Genomic DNA, 20,901 nt, shown 5'->3' on the forward strand with positions numbered 1-20,901 from the left:
TGATGTCCGCTTTGAATGTACAAGATTGGACATCAATGATAAAACGTTCGGCCAATCGATGCCAGGGATCCAAGCTTTCTCCTGAGACCATCAATCAATCAGCGGATCAATGCTGAGACCATTGCGACATCCCCTCCCTCAGCCAATCATCTCTGTTATCGACTGCCCCACCAAATGAGCCAGCGTTATCTTATCCCGATACCTGGAGACATAAATCCTTGGTGTATTTTTCCTTGTGTGTTTTTCTAACCTCTTCGGCTGATTGTGGGGGTAAGGGTGAAGAAAATAATAAAGCCCTGGAATCTCTCATTTCCTGTGTGTAGGTCTAGCCCGCATGCTGTGTTATGTTAAATAGAATTCACTGATATTACTGGAGGCTGGAGCTCCTTCGAGGCATACCGAGCCTTATAAGTCACCCTTGGGTGGGACTGGGTGTTTGTGTACACTCGCTGTATGCAGTGGCAGAGATGAAATGCCTTTTTCTTCTGTTGCCAAGCTGTTTTTTTTGTAAAATCCAATCAGCCCCAGTGTGACTGAAAGTCACAATGAAATCTGTCTTATCTGTTCCAGCGCGCAATGCTTTGATTTTTCACAAAGAAAAACACAGCGGCCTCGGCCCACAGAGATGACCTTGTGATAAAGCATGGATGAGCGTCTGCTTGTTCGCCTTTTTCTGACACAAATGGAAACCTGTCAAATAAAAACGCCTCCTGCGAATGTGCTCCCCTTCATAAGTGGTTGTGGCACGTTGAGCTCTGATGAAAAGGCTAATCATCTCTATTTCTATCTCCAGTTCCAGTTTCCCTTCTTCTTTTTATCCCGTGTTCACACTAAATCCCCTTGCAATCCTCTTTTTTCTGCCCTCCAGCACTCTGCATCCAGATTTTCCCTTTGTTGAAACATTTTCTCCGATGTTTCATCCAATCATATTTCATCTTCTTACTCCCGCTTTATCATTTTCCAATCCAACCCCTGCCCTCCTTCGTCGAAACCTGTTGTGTCTTTAGTTTGTTTTCCCATGCACAGATCTGTCCTTCCATCTATTGATCCCTCACAGCCATTCATCCATCACTCTCTAAAGCCTGGGAATGTAGGGCAGCCACTGTAAAGAAGCTCCAGGACCAATTGTCTTTGTTTTGCCCCCAGGCATGTTACAATCTCAATGGGGATATTGGCTTATCACCCACTCCTTCCCTGTTCTCTTACTCTTGGCCAAAATACTGAATGCTTGCAGTTAAAATTATGCAAGCCGTAACACAATTATGTGTGAATACCAACAGTGTCAAATGATACTGTATTCACAGAGCGAGGGATGGACAAAATATAAAGATCCAAGGAAAGACTTCATCATACTTGTGTTTAATATTGGACTTTGTGTCTTTCAAACAGCTGTAAGAGATAAAGGAAATACTGAGAAAGAAAAACTTGAAACTGATCCATCTGAAGTGCCAAAAGCTTTATGATTACATAACGGTGTTGTTATCTAACTCTAAGAAGGATACCCAAATCACACAGTCCACAAATCATCAAGGATGTTGCTCAATTTTGTAAAATCACCAAGAATGTTGATCCTTTGTGTACAGTGTCTTTGTATACGAAAAGTACAGCATCACACTTGCTAACTGGCAGATGGCACGTGTTCAATTTACTTTTTCTGTCACTCTCAGATGTGTCCCACGTTGTTAACAAGACCAATCTGATATGAACAGAGTTTGACTGTGATGGAATAAAATCAGCACAAGTGCTTCTCTAATCCACTCTTGGAAACACTGCTTCATTTAAACATTGCTTAAACAAATCCTTTTCCTAGAATGCTAGTTCCATTGTATAATCAGTGCCAAAGGCTGACACACACTTTGCAACTGTAGAGGAGCGAGACAGAGAGGGAGGGAGGGAGGGAGGGAGGGAGGGAGGGAGGGAAGGAGGGAGGAAATGCATCAGTATGCTTTGTAAAAACAGGATTTCTCCAAAGTGATTCAAACGTTTTGTGTGAAAATGAGGCAATAACAAAACTCTCAAGGATTTCAAGATCTTTCTGACAAAACCAAACCAAGAACAATACTTCCTTTGCAAAATATAAATGAGAGACAGTAAAATCTGTTTCCTGATTGATCAATCAACCTGTTTTGTTTTTTTAAACTTTAATGTCATAGCGGTTTTCTGTTTATATTTCTCTGGACCCAAGATTAAGCTACAAGATCCAGCTGAAGATAAAGTCAAATATGCAACATATTGAGTAGCAAAGGTACTTACTTCCATCAGGAATAAACATTTTGCAACCCAATCCTCAGATCAGTTACGCTTTCTTGATGCGTATCTGCATTTCATAGGGTTAGATTTTGCTGACATCACACACTCCTCTTTGATAAAAGCAACAAATCACACACTTATATAAAGCAGATGCTGTAGACTGTGCAACCAAGTCTCTGCTACCACTAGCTAATCTTAGTAAGAACCTCATTCTGCTGCGTGTGCTCAAAATCCCACAGAATATAACTTCTGAGTAATCCTCTCAGAGTTGCAGCTCGGGTTGAGGTGCAAACAAAACAGTGCAGATGCATAAGTGTGTGTGAGAGCGAGGAAGTGTGTGAGTACTTTAACACGTGTTTGAGAGTGTTTGTCACGACGCAGCCGGGGATTAATCCTCCAATGTGCAGCCGTGATGTCATCATCCAAAACAACAACAAAAAACCTCTCTGGCGACGATCGCTGGGGTAACTGATCCTACCCGACAACAGCGTGGAGGATTAAAGTAGGACAGGCATGGGTAGCTTACTGGACAGCAGCTGATCTTCAGTGTGTGTGTGTGTGTGTGTGTGTGTGTGTGTGTGTGTGTGTGTGTGTGTGTGTGTGTGTGTGCGTGTGTGTGTGTGTGTTACTTTTAAAAATCAATAAAAGGAAGGAGAGGAGATTCAAAGAAAGAGAGATGAGAAACAAGAAAAAAGCCTGACAGATGTAATGTGCTGTTCCGAGCTCAAATTACATCATTCCCAGCTGTCAACCACGCGTGGATACAGGAGGAGATGGGTGACAGATGGATTACAAATCCTTGGAGCTAGTTTCATTGGAAATATATGGAATTATGTACCTCTGCCGGAAGAGATTTGGAGACAATATTTAGATTCAAATGAACATCTACATGCTTGTTTATTATTTAGAACATTGGTTCAATAAATTGTCAGATTTTTAGGAGTAACAGCCTCATAAATCCAGTCATGGTAAGGCTTTCGTTTCACAAAACAGGAAACAAGCCTATTATGTATTTTTTATTGCATTGTGAAAAGCTTTCTGTTTTACAAGATTAAACAGTGTGTACCAAAATGTACAAACACACCCACACACCACTTCTCAATGCCAAAGAGCTACAAAGGCATTTCAGGCTTTTAATGTGATCACTAAAAGAAAAGAAAGCACTGCTGGCTCAGAAAGACTGCAGCCAGATTATCGATATCATATCAGAGGGGGTTGAAATATAAAGCTGGTGAATGGAGCACTGATTTCACATATTGATACATCATAAGTAGTAACATGACTACTACATGCAGTACTATTACCATTCAGGTTTTTAGTTTTGCCCAAATCTACGCATCGCCTCAGAAAATGACAAAAACTAAAACCAGTAACTGATATCTGTGCTGTCTGTGGACTAACTTCAAGCTGTAAGAGACTTTAGATATTCATCCCAGTGGAACACAAGTCATCACGCAGGAATAAGAGCAGGTCCCCCCCCCCTGCATGTTCCTATTTGGCAGGAAAGCCAGCTGGAGTGAGCGTAATAGAACTGCATGCATTATGGGATGCATTTGACAGAAGTGTGGGCCCACAGCAGGGCTGTATTAATATTTCACGGAGGGTAGAGGGAGAAAGGGTGTCTGTATGCGAGTGTTGGAGGGGTGAATCATAGCCTTCACTGACAGCTGCTTCTACTTCCTGCAAGGGACAACAGCAGGGACAAGGACCACTGTATGTGGGTGTGTGTGTGTGTGTGTGTGTGTGTGTGTGTGTGTGTGTGTGTGTGTGTGTGTGTGTGTGTGTGTGTGTGTGTGTGTGTGTGTGTGTGTGTGTGTGTGTGTGGGCTGGATGTTTACCTGCACATGTGTACGTGTATGATTGATACGAGTTGTGTAAGCAGTGGGTTGAAAGCAGTCACCTCAAACGTTTACTTGAGGTTATTTTTTATCAGTAAGTGTTGATGGCATTGATTTTTTGTCAGTTTCACTAATCTAGGAATTATCAAAAGCCTTAAACACAGCCATTTGCAACCTATTATCTAAGCCTCGAAAAGCCCCCCCGCCCCTGCTTAACATTCAGTCTTCAGCAGCAACTTCTCACTTCTATTTCAGCGCTCATCAGCTCCCACTCATCTCCTCTCCCTCTTCAAATGTTTTCTTTACTTCTCACAATATATCTTTCTCGGTCTTTCCCTCTCCGTCTATCTCTCTTGTGAGCTCTTGAACCTCCAATATTTGTCTAGAGATACTCTGCCATTCTCTCTTATCCTCTCTTTCACGCTTATCTCCGCTGCCTTCCTGCTAGTAACTCCACTTTTTTTTTTACCTTTTCATCTGTTGTTTTAAGAGTCCCCTGCACACTCATCTCAGTCATTGTTTTGACTCGTGACTCAGTAAACGTCATGACTCCTCTGAGTTGTCTCAATGGACCATGAGGAAAAGGAGAAACTCTAAAAAAGAAAGCTGAAAAGACATATTATTTCCCTGCGTTAACGATCCTCAGAGTCAAGAATATTAACAAGGAATCCATTTAACTTTCCGTTCTTGCTTGCACTTACTTGCTTTATTTGTATTGTGTCTGTTTCTCAGTATTTTCTTCTACTCTTTCCTCCATCCACTCCAGCACCTTCCATCATTACATGGAATGCTGCTCAGGGGTCAGAGGCCAACCCTGGAGCTAAGTTGCGTGGCTACTGGCTGCCACACACACACACCAGTAGAGATCTGTTGGACCTCGACGCAACGCTAAACAGCAACAAAGCTGCTCAACATGCAACCCACACAATAAAAGTGCCTCTTGGACCCCGCTAAAGGCTTACATACAGCCTGACAAGCAGTAAAGCTCCGTGGCAAGTACTCAGTGAGGGCAGGAGCTGGAGGTCGCAGCGGAGTGAGAGGTGCCGTGATTACTGCGGCTCACCAGGGGAGATATCTCCTGGCAGGCTAGGATGTTTACAAAGAGACAGGACTGTGCGAGCCACAAGACTTAGAACACACCAGATCAGACTGGAAATCTACAGCACGCCGACCAGCAGAACCAATAACATGCTAGTAGAGCATCAAAATCTGTGGTTTAGTGAGAGTAGATGATGGTGTGTTTACTGAATAAGCATCCAGAGCTCTAATCCCTCATTTTATGCCATTTCTGCTTCAACACAGCTCACCTCAAAGCTATGCTTTCTCGTGTTGCTTTTTCTGTGGTTTATACAGCATGTAAAAAGAAAGACCTCCTCCTCAGCATCCTCCTGTAGACCCTGAGCCTATGTATCCTTGGAGTCATTCGCGTCACCTCAGGTCCAATCTACCTTCTAGTCATCATTGTGTGATCGTAGTCCAAAAACCTCGCACTACAGTCTTCAGCCTTTCAGGTCGCCCAAGGCTGTTCAAATCATTTCTGAGACTGATACCAGTGTCCCTCACCAGAAGACATGTGAAGGTTAGCTTTTGACCACCCAAAGGCTTCCAGAGGATAGAAATTATTTTACATTATGCACGAATGGCCCGATATTGAATTAGGGGCATATTACCAACAGGGATGATGCCATAAATCTGCCGTAGGTTTGGTGATTCTTCCAGGAAAGATGTTGTACCCTGCCAAAGAGGTTGGAATACCACCAACCTTCTAGTATTGGCTCAGTTTGCTTGGACCTTTAACCGGGGTGGTATCAAAAAAATTAAAGGTACTATGGACAACCTTTGCTAATGGAAAACCAAAAAATAGTCAAGTTGAGTGGAGCTGATCGGAACAGGCAGGGGAAATGAGGTACATCCACACAAAATGGGAATTTAGTTTCCTTTCTTTTTGACAGCCATCATTGAAATCCCAGAACATTAACCAGTGCTTACCGTCATGGTTGGGGTTGCCCAGAGTCCACGGTTCATCCGAGTCAAAGTGTGTGTCGCCTCCTATTCCCGGCCCTGGGAAGTAGGCGTGAGCCAGAAAGCCACCCTCTCCGTCAAAGGGCGAGCTGTCACCATGGAAACCTGAAGCGAAGATGATGGTGATGTCCACGTCTTTCTTGGTCCTCTCCAGCTCGCTGTAGGGAACGGCCTCGAAGCGCAGCGGCGTCACGTTTTGCCAAACGTCGAAAGCTCGCCGGATTGCGTCGTGGGTCTCCTCCGCACCGACTTTGGGTGTCACGTTCTTTATGCTGCAGAGACACGGGATACAGAACGGAAAAGTTAGACACTAGAAGTCAATGTAAATATTAAGACCTGAATTCTAAATGGGTCTCAAAACAGTCTTGGGTTTTTTAGAACCCAAGAAAGCCTCCAATACCTGTGAAGCATGACAAATTGTGGGTGAATTAGTGTACCTGCCGGGTCGATAAATGCCCAAAAAAGAAATAAATCCACCCATCCATTACCGCTTCCCCTGCACGCTGCCATTTCACGCTTATAGCCGTCAGAGAGCTAAATGGAGCGATTTGGGAGAGGAAACAGCTGAGTCCTCCCCCACCGGCTTTAAGTTGCTGCAGGTGTGGAGACGCCGGGACAATTTCCTGCCACTGGAATTTATTTTCTAATTAAGGATTATCAACAGCCCACTGCCTGCTGAGAGTCCCCGTCTGGATTGGCCAATCAGGAAAAACCTCACTTCATTTGAAAATATCACAGTGTCACGCTCTATTAACATTTGGTTTCTCTCCCAGGATAGACGGATAGGTGTAGTTTACATCACTCAACTGAGACGCTTGTAAACACACAATACTCTGTATTCTCTAAGCGCAGAGTTTGGAGGAGAGCTAGTTGTCTGATGCTCAGTTGATAAGTGCCGAGTGGAAATAAAGTGACAATTCCGTTGTCTTTTTTCTTTCTCCTTGCTTTGACGTGTCAAGTAGCTTAAGGAATCCCCTTTTCTCCTCCCATCCAGCCTGTTTCCTTGATGTGTAACCTGCTCTCCCTTCTTCCCTCCTCTTCGTTGTTTCATCTCTGTTCGGCTGTCAAGCTGTCACATTCCATAATAGAAATAAACATTATCAGAGGTTTTTTTTATCCTCGAATTGCTCATCTTCTTCTGCATGCTGGGTTAGGAACATTTATATACTGTATGCTTGCTAAGAGCTTAATTATTGAATCAAAGTCACTGAAAATGGAGTGCCACTGATTGACCTGAAATGTTCATTAAAAAATGTCCTGATGCTTGACACAAACCACAAATTACGTTTACTTCCTACTACTTTTAAGACAGACATGCTGACAGCTGACTAACACGTTGGCTAAGTTGTGTTTGCTTTAATTATAGTCTTGCAGAGTTTTGGTGAAATGTTCACTTGCAGCTAATGGTTTTCTATTTTGACAGAAGCACAGGACACAGTCATGAATGAATTGATAAAGCTACCAAATCAAATCATCAGAAATGCATTGGTAGAAAAAGCAAGCAGAGGTGTTGTGGCGACAGAAATGATGTTCGCTTTTAAATTAGTCAAAAGCGATGGAGTGGTTATATCTGCAAAGATGAGAGTTGAATCTACAGTAACTTGATTTCACCATTTGTGGGCAATGCTTTTGTCCAATGGTCACTCCTTTTGTTGCTCTAGCTTTGGTGTTTGGTCTAGCTTTTGGCTTCTAAACTGCTAAGAGTTAAACTATCCTAACAGGCTAGTTGCTAACTTGGTCTGCCTGCTATGCTAGTAAAAGTAGTGTACTGAGGGCTTTCAGTGCTTTACAGCAGGAAATTGCTGTCTGTTTGGTCGGAAAACAACACTGATGATGTCAGTGACAGTGAGACTAAGCAGTTGAGGGTTGATATTGGTAAACTGTGTCAAATTAAAGCTTGAAATGTGTTCTGTTTCATCAACTGCACTTAAACATGTGTGAGTAATAAATGCTTCCAGTTCTCTTGAATTACAGAAACAATCTTGAACAATTGGAGTGTTGTTAGCGCGACGGTCGGCTGGAGAGTGAGCAAATAGTCTGTCTGATTGGGGCCACTTAGGGAGAAAACACAAAATGGCCCTTTAGTCTTTTCAAGTGCTTATGTAGAGCAGTAAGAGATTCACAAGAAGTACAAATCAAATCACTTCAAATGCATATCATCTGACCCAGAGAGAGTCTGCAGAGGCACAAATGTTTTCTCGGAGATTTGAATGAAGAAGAAATATTCTAGCACCTCAAGGGTTCTCCATGAACCCTCTCATAAAAACGAGAGGCTTTAGCATCAACGGTTTCCTCTTGAGGACTACCAAGACGGTTTTATTTGATTTTATTACTCATCTCACCGTACAGTTTGTGTGTCCTATTTTAAGAGCATAGCAGGGAGAAGCTGAAAAACCTCAAAGAAGAAGAATCTCCAACCTGTATATAAAATATGACACTCCATGTTGGGAGGTGAGAATGATTCCAGACATAATGCATGCGCTTCAATAGCAGCTGCATGCAGGGCTAACTGTAGGATGCCAAGGCCAATTGGTGCATTGCCACAGTAAATACTGGATGTGGTTAGATAAAAAGCAGCATACACCTGAGGAGCCATGCATTGGTTAGACTTTTCTAGATGCCAGAGTTTAACATTTAGCTTAAAATGGAAAGAGTCTCCGGCATGTCTATCCTTTTCTACAACAACTGTATATTAGATCGACTTACACATGGTTGGTGTATTACTAAGGACTGAAGGAAGTACAATTTAGAGTCAAAGGTCTTAATAGCTAAAGGGACATTTTATCAGTAGTGTGTTATGTACACATTGTATACTGTTTGAGAGAGGAATATTACAATACCTATCAGCATGAAGGGTAGAATTCTGTCTATACAGTCAATTCAAGAACACCTAGAGGCGAAATCTACAGGACGTATTTATCTGTCATTTTCTCCACAATTGTTCATCTAATCAACCTCACACTTGGCGGGTGTGTTTTCTGAGGATCCAAGGAAGTGCATTGTGGAATGTGAAGTTGATCGGATGATAAGTTCCCGAGAAATCTGCAAGCAGCAACACCGGATGCCAAGGAATGCCTGTTTCCGAAAAGTCACGTTGCGAACTGGCAGTGCACTAGTTGCATCAATTTGAGTTAAAAGGAGCAGCTGCAGACGAATGTGACTGCTGACTGAGGGCCAGGCACACATCCATGTATGACACGCACACACGCACGCACGCACGCAGGCACGCACGCACGCACCCACACACACACACACACACACACACACACACACAGAATGCTCCTTTTCTATTACATAACCCTAATCTGTCAGAAAGCACCCTCTGCTTTCCACTGGGGTTTCCTCCTCTGCTCTCCTCCCCTCTCAGCTCGTCTCTTTCTCTCTGCAGCTGCTTCTCCTCTAACTCCCTCCACTCCTCAAACCCCCACTTCCTCAAATCCTTCCATTTACTTCTTCACTCTCCATCAAGTCTGCTTATTTTCTTCTTTTTAAATCTGTGCCCTCACAAATGAACCAAATCCCAGTGTTTTAAAGGAAAAATGCACAGGCGTTCATCTGTACAGTTCTGTCATCAGTGATATACTGCGCTGCTTCGGCTGTGGTTGGCTGATCCACTAGATTATATCCTGCATGTAACACTGTTTATACATTTATCCTCTGGGCAGAGCAAAAAAAATAAAACCAAGCCCACTACTCAAGGATTATCCTATAAAACATGGAGCTGGGGGCAAGCTATGGCATAGTATGTATAACAGAATACGGGCTACTGGCCTCACTAAATCGAAAGGGAAATATTATACAACACGTTGTTCTATACATTATTACTCATGTAGCCAAATGCTGGAAAATGCGCTTAAGAATTGTGAAATTAATGATGAGTTCCCTGAGCATGCATGGCTCTTTCATGTACACTCTTTTCCCATTTGTGCTACATGTTAAGAGGATGAATCTGGTTCATGTTCAGGACTGTTTTTGAGGAGCAAGAACTGTGTGTTTTTAGTTTGGCTTAAAGCAATTGTAAATGTTGGTTTAATTTATGGCTTGTAGCCTTCTGTACAATCCAAATATTGTGTTCAGTGGTGCTTGTGTGATCCACAAAAGGGAATTGGGAAATGTTTAAGCACAAAAGTCTATAAAGAGACCAACACAGAATGATCGTTCAAAAGGAACACACAGAGGATGAACAAGAGCAAGAACTGCATGAGAAAATGTCTGTTCCTCGTTCTGCCCTTTTAAAGGAATGTGCTTTCTTAATTAAAAGGTCAATCGCCCTGTTTGTGTAAACAAGCCTGTGTGTGTGCACATATTATTCTGTGAGGCTGTAGGCACATGCTGGGTTAATATTGTTCACTGGTTGTCTTCACAACTTGACAAAAGCCCCGTTGATGGGTACAGTCAGTGTGTGTGGCTGGGTTGGTTATGGGGATTGCAGGGGAATTGGATTATTCTAAAATGCTCTAATGACAGCACTTCTTTATTAAACTTGACATAATCTTGACATATTTAAAACCACCCACCTGTATGTGATATGTTTGTGTTGCCACTTCTGTCCTGTGAGGGCGTACCGCCGTTTCCTGACACTCAATCTGGACGCGCCTCCTACCTGGTCAGGAACTCCACACCTGGGCTTCTTCATCCATCTGCAGGAAGACGAGAGGAGGCCATTTAACACGGAGCACAGACTAGTCATTCTGCTATGGATGCAGATTTTTAATAGAGTGATGATGACATGGTGACAAGAAGGCCTGCTAAATTAATTAGACATTTTATCAAAATTGGATTAACTACAATACCCAAATTGCAGAGTGCCACATTTGATAAAGTTAAAATATGAACAAAAATGATTTGAATGAAATGCTGCAGAGAAGTCTAAATCCTTGTTTGGCACATATCCTTCTAAAAAGAAAAAAGAAGCCCTATATGCATTTATATATAAACTCCATTCTAACATGATATGAAGTGTTGGATACGCAAACAAAACAGACACATGACACACACACACATACAGGGCTTTTCACAATCTTAACACACTACATGCTATTTTTCTTAATCCTCTTACTGTACCAAAAGAGACATATTTATTCACACAAAAGACGCCTCACCTTATTGTGTTATCGCTACATCGACACAGAGAAGCAGAGGAGGAGAGAGAAACAGGCACACTGTTAGATTATCACATCGCTCTCTGTTTCAGCCCGGTGGTTGGACAGCTGTTAGCGTGCATTCACACCGCTGGCCACCACATCGACACGTCACAGTTCAGTGGTCAATTTGAGCTCTGTTCTATGTGTAGGACGGATGACACTTCAGTGTAGGCGGGGACAAATGTCAGCGAACACTGGTTTCAGTGATTTGCAGGTACAGTAAAACGATGTCCCAAGGGTTCCACCGGGTATAATCTGAGCGACAGACATTTAACCGTAACATCCTGACATAACTGATGTTGTTTTAACCCTTAACGTAAAGTACAATTTGTTGATTCCCCTTATGTAAACCCCAGAAATGATATTGTTGTTGTAGTAAAAATAAGCTCTTCCTCTAAACCCACGCCACACTTGTCTGATGCGTTCAGGTTTGACAGATCAGACAAGAACAGACCAAGCGCTGTCACTGTTCTTCCCTCTCTTAATGTAAGAGTGAGAATACTTGGGCTTTCTGCAGCCTTTGATCTAACAACATACAGTAGGTGTTCTCTCAGTAAAAGGCCCCTTTGATCAAATTACAACTTCCCACTTAATCCATGTTGGAGTAAAGTAAAGTCTGGCAAAATGACTGCAGAATGCAAAACAGGGAGGAATCAACCATTTGGCCCCATTTAGAAAAATCTTTTACCGGAAGCGGTTGCTTTACTGCACGTTTACTTCATTTCTGTTGTTCATCCCTGTTGTAAATAATAGATTTATGGCTTAGCAAATCCAAATTCCAGTGTTTATTAAATAAGACAAATCAAGCATGAATACCACCAACACACCGGGAATAATATCATAAAAAGGATGTTCAATGGATTCCATCAACAACCGGCCACGTCTATTCATCTTTACATATTTTATAACTCCCATCCATGTTTCCAAAAGGCTCATAAATCAATTCCCCACAGTGTGGCCTCTTTAAAGCAGTGTGACTCACCCTATAGTGCTGCTGTCCAGGGACCCTGTGACATTGAGGCCGTAGCGGCGCTGCATGGCAGCGATAGCGGACTGCATGACTCGAGCAGAACGCAGCACCGACATTCTGGGGTCTGCAGGGGGGAGGTAGCCGTACCTCTGGAGCCATGACTGTGGACAGAACATGCACAAAGGGAACGGTTAATATTAAAGAATGAGGGATCTCCAGGTGAAAAAGTAAGAAAAGGATCAGAAAATATAAATCTAAAAAGCACTTTCCCAAGACTTTTGGTTAGGATAGGGCATGAGTTAGTTTATAGTTCAAAAGTTCATCTATTTTCAAGGCATTAGGCTTGTCAGAGGAAGACTGTTGTGTAATAGCTGTCAGTGTCCCATAAAATCCTGCCAGAGGGAATCACAGCTAAGATCTCTGCAACCAGGGAGAAGACGAGGGTATCGGTCGAGCTTACCCCCAGAAGAGGCTTTAGGGATTTAAATAGTGCCAGCCTCTGTGTATTCTCTCCGTCTTCATCATTAAAATGGCAAAGAGATGTGTTGCATTTGGCAAAAAACAAAGCCAAACCACTAATTAAAAAAAAGAAATTGAAACCAATATGAAAGAAAAGGTTTGAAGTGTCGAGCAACAACTGGAAAACAGATGCACCTTTTTATTCTTTATTCTGCCACTGAGCTGTGACACCTGAGCGCTATTCTGCTACACAACGATGTCAAAGCTGCTGTCATTCTGTAGGTCTGCTGCTCAGGATAGCATACACACTGAGGGAATTCACTAAACAGGAAGGGAAGCATGGTGTGAGAGCCGTCGAGGAGAAGGCAATAAAAGGCAAGCCATTATTCAACAATGGAACAAATGTGAGTCTACAGCCTCGGTTACAGTGTCAGGCTCCAAGCAGCAACAATGAGCTCTTAAGATACTCAGGACGGGGCTGGTAGATTTTATAAAGTGCTATAAACTGGGAAAAAACTGTTTAAGATGGAAATCTGGCTGGGAATGTTTAAATATAGCAAAAGGAGCCTGAACACTGTAAATATGTGCATAAGAAAACAGCTGGAAAGGTTGGCATTGTCATTTCACCACTATCTCACGACTGGCCCATGCACAGACTCCCACAATGCAACAGTGACCTACAGTATCATGTCCAACTTGTGTCAGATGTCCAAATGTTATGTCATGGTTCAAATGTTTTGCACTTAGTCGTCCTCCTTCCACCTTTTCATTTCCATAACACCATCATCATTCTCCGCTCTCTGTTCCTCTATCTTCACTCCTCCCGCTCACACAGTGGGTGGGTGAAAATGTGATGATGTGTGTCAGGTTCCTGCACTCTCAATATACACCTCCGGGGATACAGTGCATGGGTGAGATTTCCATTTGGATGCTCGGGTACTGACAATACAGCTCTGTAATCTGACACACACATATGCACAGAGTTTAGACAGAGACACGGACACTCAAAACAACACACACGCTAAAGCCCAACGACACTCTGAAAAAAGACAGTTAGGGGAAAAAGATCAAAGATAATACCACAGACACACAACTAGCATCTCTTTCCACAACACACGTTAGAATTTAATCTGTCATGGTTTAGTAATCTGGTTTTATAGAGCCACAAAGTATAGGAAAAATGCATAAACTGGTAAAGTTTCAACTAAGATTAAGTTATAAAGTACAGATGATTTATTGAACCTTTGCCAAGTCTGGCTTTGATAGAGCTCCTAGAGTTGTAGATCTATCTCCTGTTAAAATAGTATCCTAGATACCAGCTCGCAAAGACTAAAGGGCATGTTTTAATCTCTGAGGAAGAACAGTTCTGGATCTCCAGAAGGCATGCACACAAAGTTAGATGAGATCTCGGAAACAGGCAAACAGTAACAGTACACAGCAGTTGTTGCAGGGATTCAAATCCCACTGTTAGTACTCCATTAAATATCATGTCAGTAGGAATGGGGCAGGTAAGAACACTAATATTAGTATGTATTCAACATAGAATAACATCATCCTTCTTTACTGTGTTTAGATTCTGATCAATACTATGTTTTGCATGAATAAATAGATCAATAACTACATCGTTTTAAGCAGGTTACAAAAAGCTGACTACAATAAGCGCGTACACGCACAATGAGTCTTCATCTTCTCTGTGTCTCTCTCTCTACTGCCGCTCCTTTTCCTCCTAATTTCTACTTTCCATTTTCTGGACCTGTAATCATCCCTGTCCCTCCCTCACATGTCCTCTTTCATTGTAACCACGTTTGGCTCCGTCCTATCCTATAACTACTGCCTCTGTGAATTCCATGCTGCTTTTCCAATTTAAAAAAGAAGTTATTGATGACCAGTTTCAACGTGGCACTGCAGATTTTTGCTCAAATCCAAATGTTATGTAGAACTAAAAGCCCCAAAATACTGTACAACTGGTAGATTGAGCCGGAAGGGAAGCACAACTTCAGGTCATCAGATGGCTTTTGAAACATTGGGACTACTTTTTCAAATGTGTTGACATTTTGAATGATTGTGCAGCCCTACTGTCTGTTCATTGTGTCGTCTATGTGAAAGGATTTAGATGTTTGGAGATCGTGCTTGTTGTTTATAAAATGTATCTGCAGTATGAGCAACACCACTTTTATGTAAATGTGAAGCAGCAACCAAAACAACATGAGGGATGGTGTTTTTCAGGAGGTATTGGCAGTCGGTATTAAAGTGAGGTGGGGGGACAATGCAGCCATTATCAGATACAGAGATGTATTAGAAAAGAGGCTGCTGTTAGATATGTCTGTCACTCAGACATTGACAGGATATTGGATGGTGTGTGTGTGTGTGTGTGTGTGTGTGTGTGTGTGTGTGTGTGTGTGTGTGTGTGTGTGTGTGTGTGTGTGTGTGTGTGTGTGTGCATGCAGAAGGTGAGGGGGTTGTTCAGAGAATAAGATGGAGACACCGACAGCACATGGAGGGTGTAGCTGTCACACTAGATGCTTTTTATCCGGTGTAACAGCAAGGCAGCATATCATTTGGTGCAGGTGAAGAACAGCAGGGATGGATATACAGCTACAGATATTTAAATAAAATAAATACATTTTTCTACTTTTCACTTATTGGAAATCAAAATTGCCTGGTAGGTGTCCACATCTTTTAAACTCCACTCTTTCTGTTACCACTTTATATTCTCTGCTACTTTTTGCCTTTTCCTACGAACCTGTGGCTCTCAAGTCATAGAAACACATGGTCAAACAGAAGTCAAAATTAACCCTTCAAGTTTCAAAGAGTAACAGAAGCTCAAAGCTAAATTAATACTACATACATTTTCAAAGGTTCAATCCAAGTCTTTGATCTTTGATTCCATCATTACGCCGAAGTACGACTGCACCCGATGTCCTTGATTCAGGTTTCAAATGAGACTTGAGATATCTGTCTTCAAATCTGAAGCAGCCATCACTCTTATACATGCTAAAAACGGTGCTGTTAATCTGCTGATAGACCACTCCTTTAATACAGGTGCATGAAAATGTAGATTCTGAAACACCACAATAGATTTACAGCAGGTATTTACCACTGCTTACCTCACAGCACACCTTTGTGCTGCCCAGGATAATGACCCATGTTTTTTTTTAAACAATCCTAGAGATGAGACATCCTCAAACTGCTGAATCATCAGCGAGCCCTTTGCTTTTTCCTACCGTTCACTCTCCTATCTGTCCTCATCTCTGTCTGTTTTCTCCCCCTCTCCTCCCGCTCTGCTGCCTTCTTCTCTTTCCTATTGATCCACTCTTTGTCTTCATGATCTATGGTTCCCGGTGTTCTGCCAAGGCAAGGATTCCTGAGAGCGGGAGGCTGCAGCTCGACAGCCCCCCCCCCCCCCCCGTTCTCTCTGTAAATGGATAACGAGGGAGCGTGTAAGCACAGGGTAGCGTTTCAATACAGCTGCAATCTGTAGTAGTGTTAATATTAATGATACAGAATGGTAACCACGCTTAAACAAAAATAAGTCTTTCATCTCATAATAGTTTGGTTCAAAAAAGAGTGGCCCGCTATAATGAGGTTAAACTTCTCCAGAAATCAAGGCTCTCTTGAAGTGGAAAGATAAGGAGTCCACTAGTGTGCCTCGATGAAGGCTAAAATGCATCAGCGCCTATTCTTGGGTTCTCCACACTTGATTTCACTCCACTTTGAAGTAAATTCCTCTCGTGCTCCTGAAGGTGGAAACACCCAGCCTCACCTCACTTCTCCACACACAGTGCTTTTCATTTTTTACCTTTGCAACACCAAGAAAACACAAGTTGTGGTTTCAAATCCTGGCTGCCCTAAAAGAACACTTCAGTGTATTTTAACTGTGTGTTAAAAATGTAGTACGCTGGTTCTCTGAGGCTATATAAAAGACCAATGAGTTACAGAACAGTTTCCAACAACAGCACAATCACACTACAAAAGAGAAGCGGAGTGACTCAGAAGCCAGGTGCCTCACACAAGCACTGAACTGAGGTGAACTTGGAGCACTCGTGTCCCCGGAGAACCTCTCAACCACCTGACGAGCAGAAGGAGGGCCAATTAGCCGATGGGTGCCATCAAAAGGCCAACCTGCGAGGGGATGGGATCACTCTATTATGAATGAGATGTGCCTCAGGAAGCACGGTTGGCATGGGAACGTGCTGGGGGCGTGCGGTGGCTGCTGATGTTGACGTTTGCCACCGATCAGCTGATAGTAGCTCTGTCCCCTCAGGTTACAGGTACGGCATGTCACGCACGTGTGCATTAACAATGTATTCAGTTAGACTTTTGACAGTAAAGACACTTTAAGAACGGCATGGCAAACTTTATAGTAACATCCATTATTATAATTATTATATTTATGTTTACACTATGTGGATACAGCTTTAGGACAATTGAAAATAAACAGTATGCAAAAGTGCAAACATGTTTGTATAAGTTGCTGAAATTGCATCTATTTCTAAAAAATGACGTCAAACACTTTATTTTAATGTTAGTGATACACACGCACCGTATGCCGGCGACCCGTGGTCCTTTCAGGATCCCACCCCGACTCTCTCTCCCACTTTCCTGTCACTCTCCACTGTCCTATCCGATTAAAGGCAAAAAGCCCCCCCCCCCCAAAAAAAATGAGGCCCAGGCTGTTCTATAAAATGGTGCTTGTGATCAGAGTGTTTTTGTCACGGACACTAAAACAATCATTCAGAGAGTAGGATTTGTTGACTGGGCTACTCGGAGAAGGTTAGGTAGAATGGGACAAACGAGATTAACTGTACGTCGTATATAAAGCAGTTTTACTCTGTTGAGTACACACTGTTCTCTCATGTTAATAACAGCAATATATTTACTGTAATACGCCCACATGCATCAGCGATAGTAACTGCATTATGCATTTGACGTACACTTTAGAGTTTTTGGTTAAACTCTGTCACAAAAAGATGATACTGTTTAGTTTTGTAGTAATGATATCATTATTTTCAAATGCCTATTATGATATTATCAGACACTCAATAATTGTATTTTTGGATCTAATTCCTCAGAGCATCCATCAGTCACTACAGGATAACATTTCACAATAATGTAGCCGGACATTTGGAGCCATTTGCCACTCGGCTCAGTTTCACAGACACAGAGTGTGACAGGTTTAGGGTTCTGGCTGCAGGCTGCTCAATGTCAATAAGTTCCTGTGCTGTGGCTGACTTCTTGTCAGTACTTGCCTCAGAGCCTTTTGCTTTCAGTCCACTCATCTAATCAGTGAATGATTTACACCCAGGGATGCTGAGTGAATACAATTAGCTCCCTGCTGAGGCAGAAAATCGGCAGGAGAAAAAACCTTGCCCCGAGTCCTTTCTCATACCACGAATAAGGTCTACCAGTTATTAAAAAGTCCAGAAAGTGGAAGAAGAAATCACATTTTGGCTGCATGGTGTGGGAATTTGAAGAAAAATTACTATTTGCGACTGATATTGCAAATGGAATATGAATCAAGAGATTGATTCTTTTATGCATAATAATTCTCATTAATGTTGAAGAATATATGAATGATTACAGATTGAGTTCTTTTAAAGATCTGTACCAAACAAACATGTTTCTGTAGAGTCAATGTGTATGCAAACATATCTCTTCAGCTGCACAATACCTCAACAAAATGGCCTTTTACCAAATATTTAACCTTTAACAAATATTGTTCTTCCTGTAAATTCAATATTGCACTACTCCATTTAAAAATGTCAATATAATTGTAATTAACGTGTGTCCCTAATAAGGAGGTCCATTGTGAGCGGTAAGAAAGCGGACTAAGAATCCTGCTGTAAACTCACTTCCCAACCTTTTCTTCGATTTAATTCCCTATTGCTACATTTCTTAGTATTCAGTAAAGCAAAGTAGCGGTATTACAACATCCAGTGGGCGTGCAATGCATCTCGGTTCATGAAACAATGTGGGCGATGGGTAAAATTGGTTCTGTGTCCAGTAACAGTCGGTGACCGTGCACAGGTGACTCGTGGGAACATGATCTCCACCTCCAGGGAAAGCCTGCCGCCGCTGACCAGCCTGAATTATTCATGGGCTACACACTGAACCGCTGGCGAGTGTGCCAGGGTCGTCAAGGCAACCGCAGCCTTTCCTGCCCACACCAGTAACCACAAACCCACACACACACACACACACACACACACACACACATACACACATAATTTAACTGCTGTGCGACTGTACAATTTGCATTTACTCAACATGACTTTTAATGATAGCAAAACTCTCATGACCCCACAGTGCAATGTGATTATAGCAGGGGGGGGAACAGGACAGCGCTTCATATTTAGCCCTTTCTCTCACACACATACACACACACACACACACACACACACACACACACACACACACACACACACACACACACACACACACACACACACACACACACACACACACACACACACACACACACACACACACACACACACACACACACACACACACACACACACACACACACACACACACACACACACACACACACACACACACACACACACACACACACACACACACACCATGTTCACCATCCCCGTGGCACCATTAGGACAAATGTCACAAAAATGTCACGCTATAAATGTCAGGGTCTGATCATACATACTGATCAGAACAGAGCCTATTCTACTGGGGGGAGGTGGTGGTTATTCCAAGGCATTCAGATGTCTAGATCATAATATCTGACACCAGCTAATGTCTTACAAACTCACTTTGTAGACCTTTCTCAATCCTAAAAGACAGAATCTCCATATGGCTGATCTTTCTTTTGGATGAACTGTAATAACCTGATGCTGTAAAACTTGATCACTGCACACAGAAACAAATTGCAGTTGCCCACAAAATGATGCCATGTAAGAAATCCGAACACAGAATCACACAAACACACCCGTCCCCCAAGTGTGTAAGTCTGCAGCTTCACTGACAGCCTTACATGTGACGCCCCATTGGCACCATCTAATGTTGCAGTTGTCAGTCACATTAAAGATTCACCAGCTCAGTAAGCTGTGACCAGAGACACATCTCAAACAGAGACGCTGGGTTGACAATACAGCGAGTAAGATTGGGAACAACACATAACAATAACAAGTGTGGAAAACCAAGTGAGTGTGTTTCAGCGTCTGTGTGTGTGACTATGAATCATTTAGGTCAGTGCAGGTGTTGTGTATTCTCTGGAATTGGGTGAACAGACTGACACAGACACCCCGGTGGCTCCGAAATCTGCTCTCTTAACAAAGCCAAATGACGTCAAGAATGCCATGTGTGAGAGTGTGTGAGAGTGTGTGTTTGTGTACTTGCAATCCATATGATTGCTCAGTGAGAAACGAGGGCAAAGCACACAATACACTCAGAAGTCCGCCGGCATGCACTCACACACAGAAGGTAAGCCGGTTTTGTATGTAGGAGGAAAATATGGCTGCATAGAGACCACAATTAAACAAGTATTTGTTAAAGATAAGGATAGAAAAATTAAGAAACAAAGGACAGAGACCTTATTTTTAAATGTTAGGCTATATTGAACGTTAAGTGGTTAATATAACCACCGTGGCACAAGAAGTAAAGAAACAAACTTAAATACTGCCATGGTATTTTTGGGAAATGCGGGGCAAAAAACACATGCCAATGAAGGCTTATCCTCGGGAAAAAGTAAGTATGAGTTATGGATATGAGCATATGAAATGGATTGAGTTATATTTAAGCCTCAGTTTAGTCCAGCAATAGAAAAATCTGTCATTTTTTTCACGCACACACAAATCATACACACACACACACACACACACACCGTACACACCAGTTGCTTTCCATTTATTTAGATGCCACTCTGAGGCTGAGCATGCCGTCTGGAAACATGATCAGTGACAGGAATGAAGCTCTACCCGCCCCCCCCACCCCCACGCCTCCACAGAGTGACAACAGCACTAAGTAGTTTGCATTGGACTGAGCCGAGCTTAGCATTAGCTAAGTGTTGAAAACTGCTACAGCACTCACCATGTACAATGCATGTGACTAATAGTTTCCAAATGTACTGTGCAGACTTGGGCATCAATTGAGAAAATGAGAATAATTATAGAATATAGTAAAGATAACATGCATAGAATTGGCTAAAATAGGCACAACCTATTGAATGTTATTCGATATACTCGACAACACTTTT

The 20,901-nt window shown here is 42.4% G+C and overlaps 1 protein-coding gene across 4 annotated transcripts in view; it reads right to left on the minus strand.

The window, feature by feature from the left end:
* Window positions 1-20,901, minus strand: part of LOC134858051 (matrix metalloproteinase-16-like) — a 65,204-nt gene that overhangs the window by 28,841 nt on the left and 15,462 nt on the right. For 2 of the 4 annotated variants that reach the window (XM_063873915.1, XM_063873912.1), the window contains exons 2-5: window positions 12,237-12,385; window positions 11,213-11,227; window positions 10,628-10,750; window positions 6,078-6,382 (exon numbers count right to left, since the gene is read on the minus strand). In XM_063873915.1, coding sequence (XP_063729985.1) covers window positions 6,078-6,382; window positions 10,628-10,750; window positions 11,213-11,227; window positions 12,237-12,340 — 547 coding nt within the window. In that variant the 5' untranslated portion in view covers window positions 12,341-12,385. The remainder of the gene's footprint in view (window positions 1-6,077; window positions 6,383-10,627; window positions 10,751-11,212; window positions 11,228-12,236; window positions 12,386-20,901) is intronic. The other 2 variants (XM_063873916.1, XM_063873913.1) reach the window with 1 other exon arrangement.

Source organism: Eleginops maclovinus, chromosome 21 (assembly GCF_036324505.1).
Source record: "Eleginops maclovinus isolate JMC-PN-2008 ecotype Puerto Natales chromosome 21, JC_Emac_rtc_rv5, whole genome shotgun sequence".
NCBI classification, from domain to species: domain Eukaryota; kingdom Metazoa; phylum Chordata; class Actinopteri; order Perciformes; family Eleginopidae; genus Eleginops; species Eleginops maclovinus.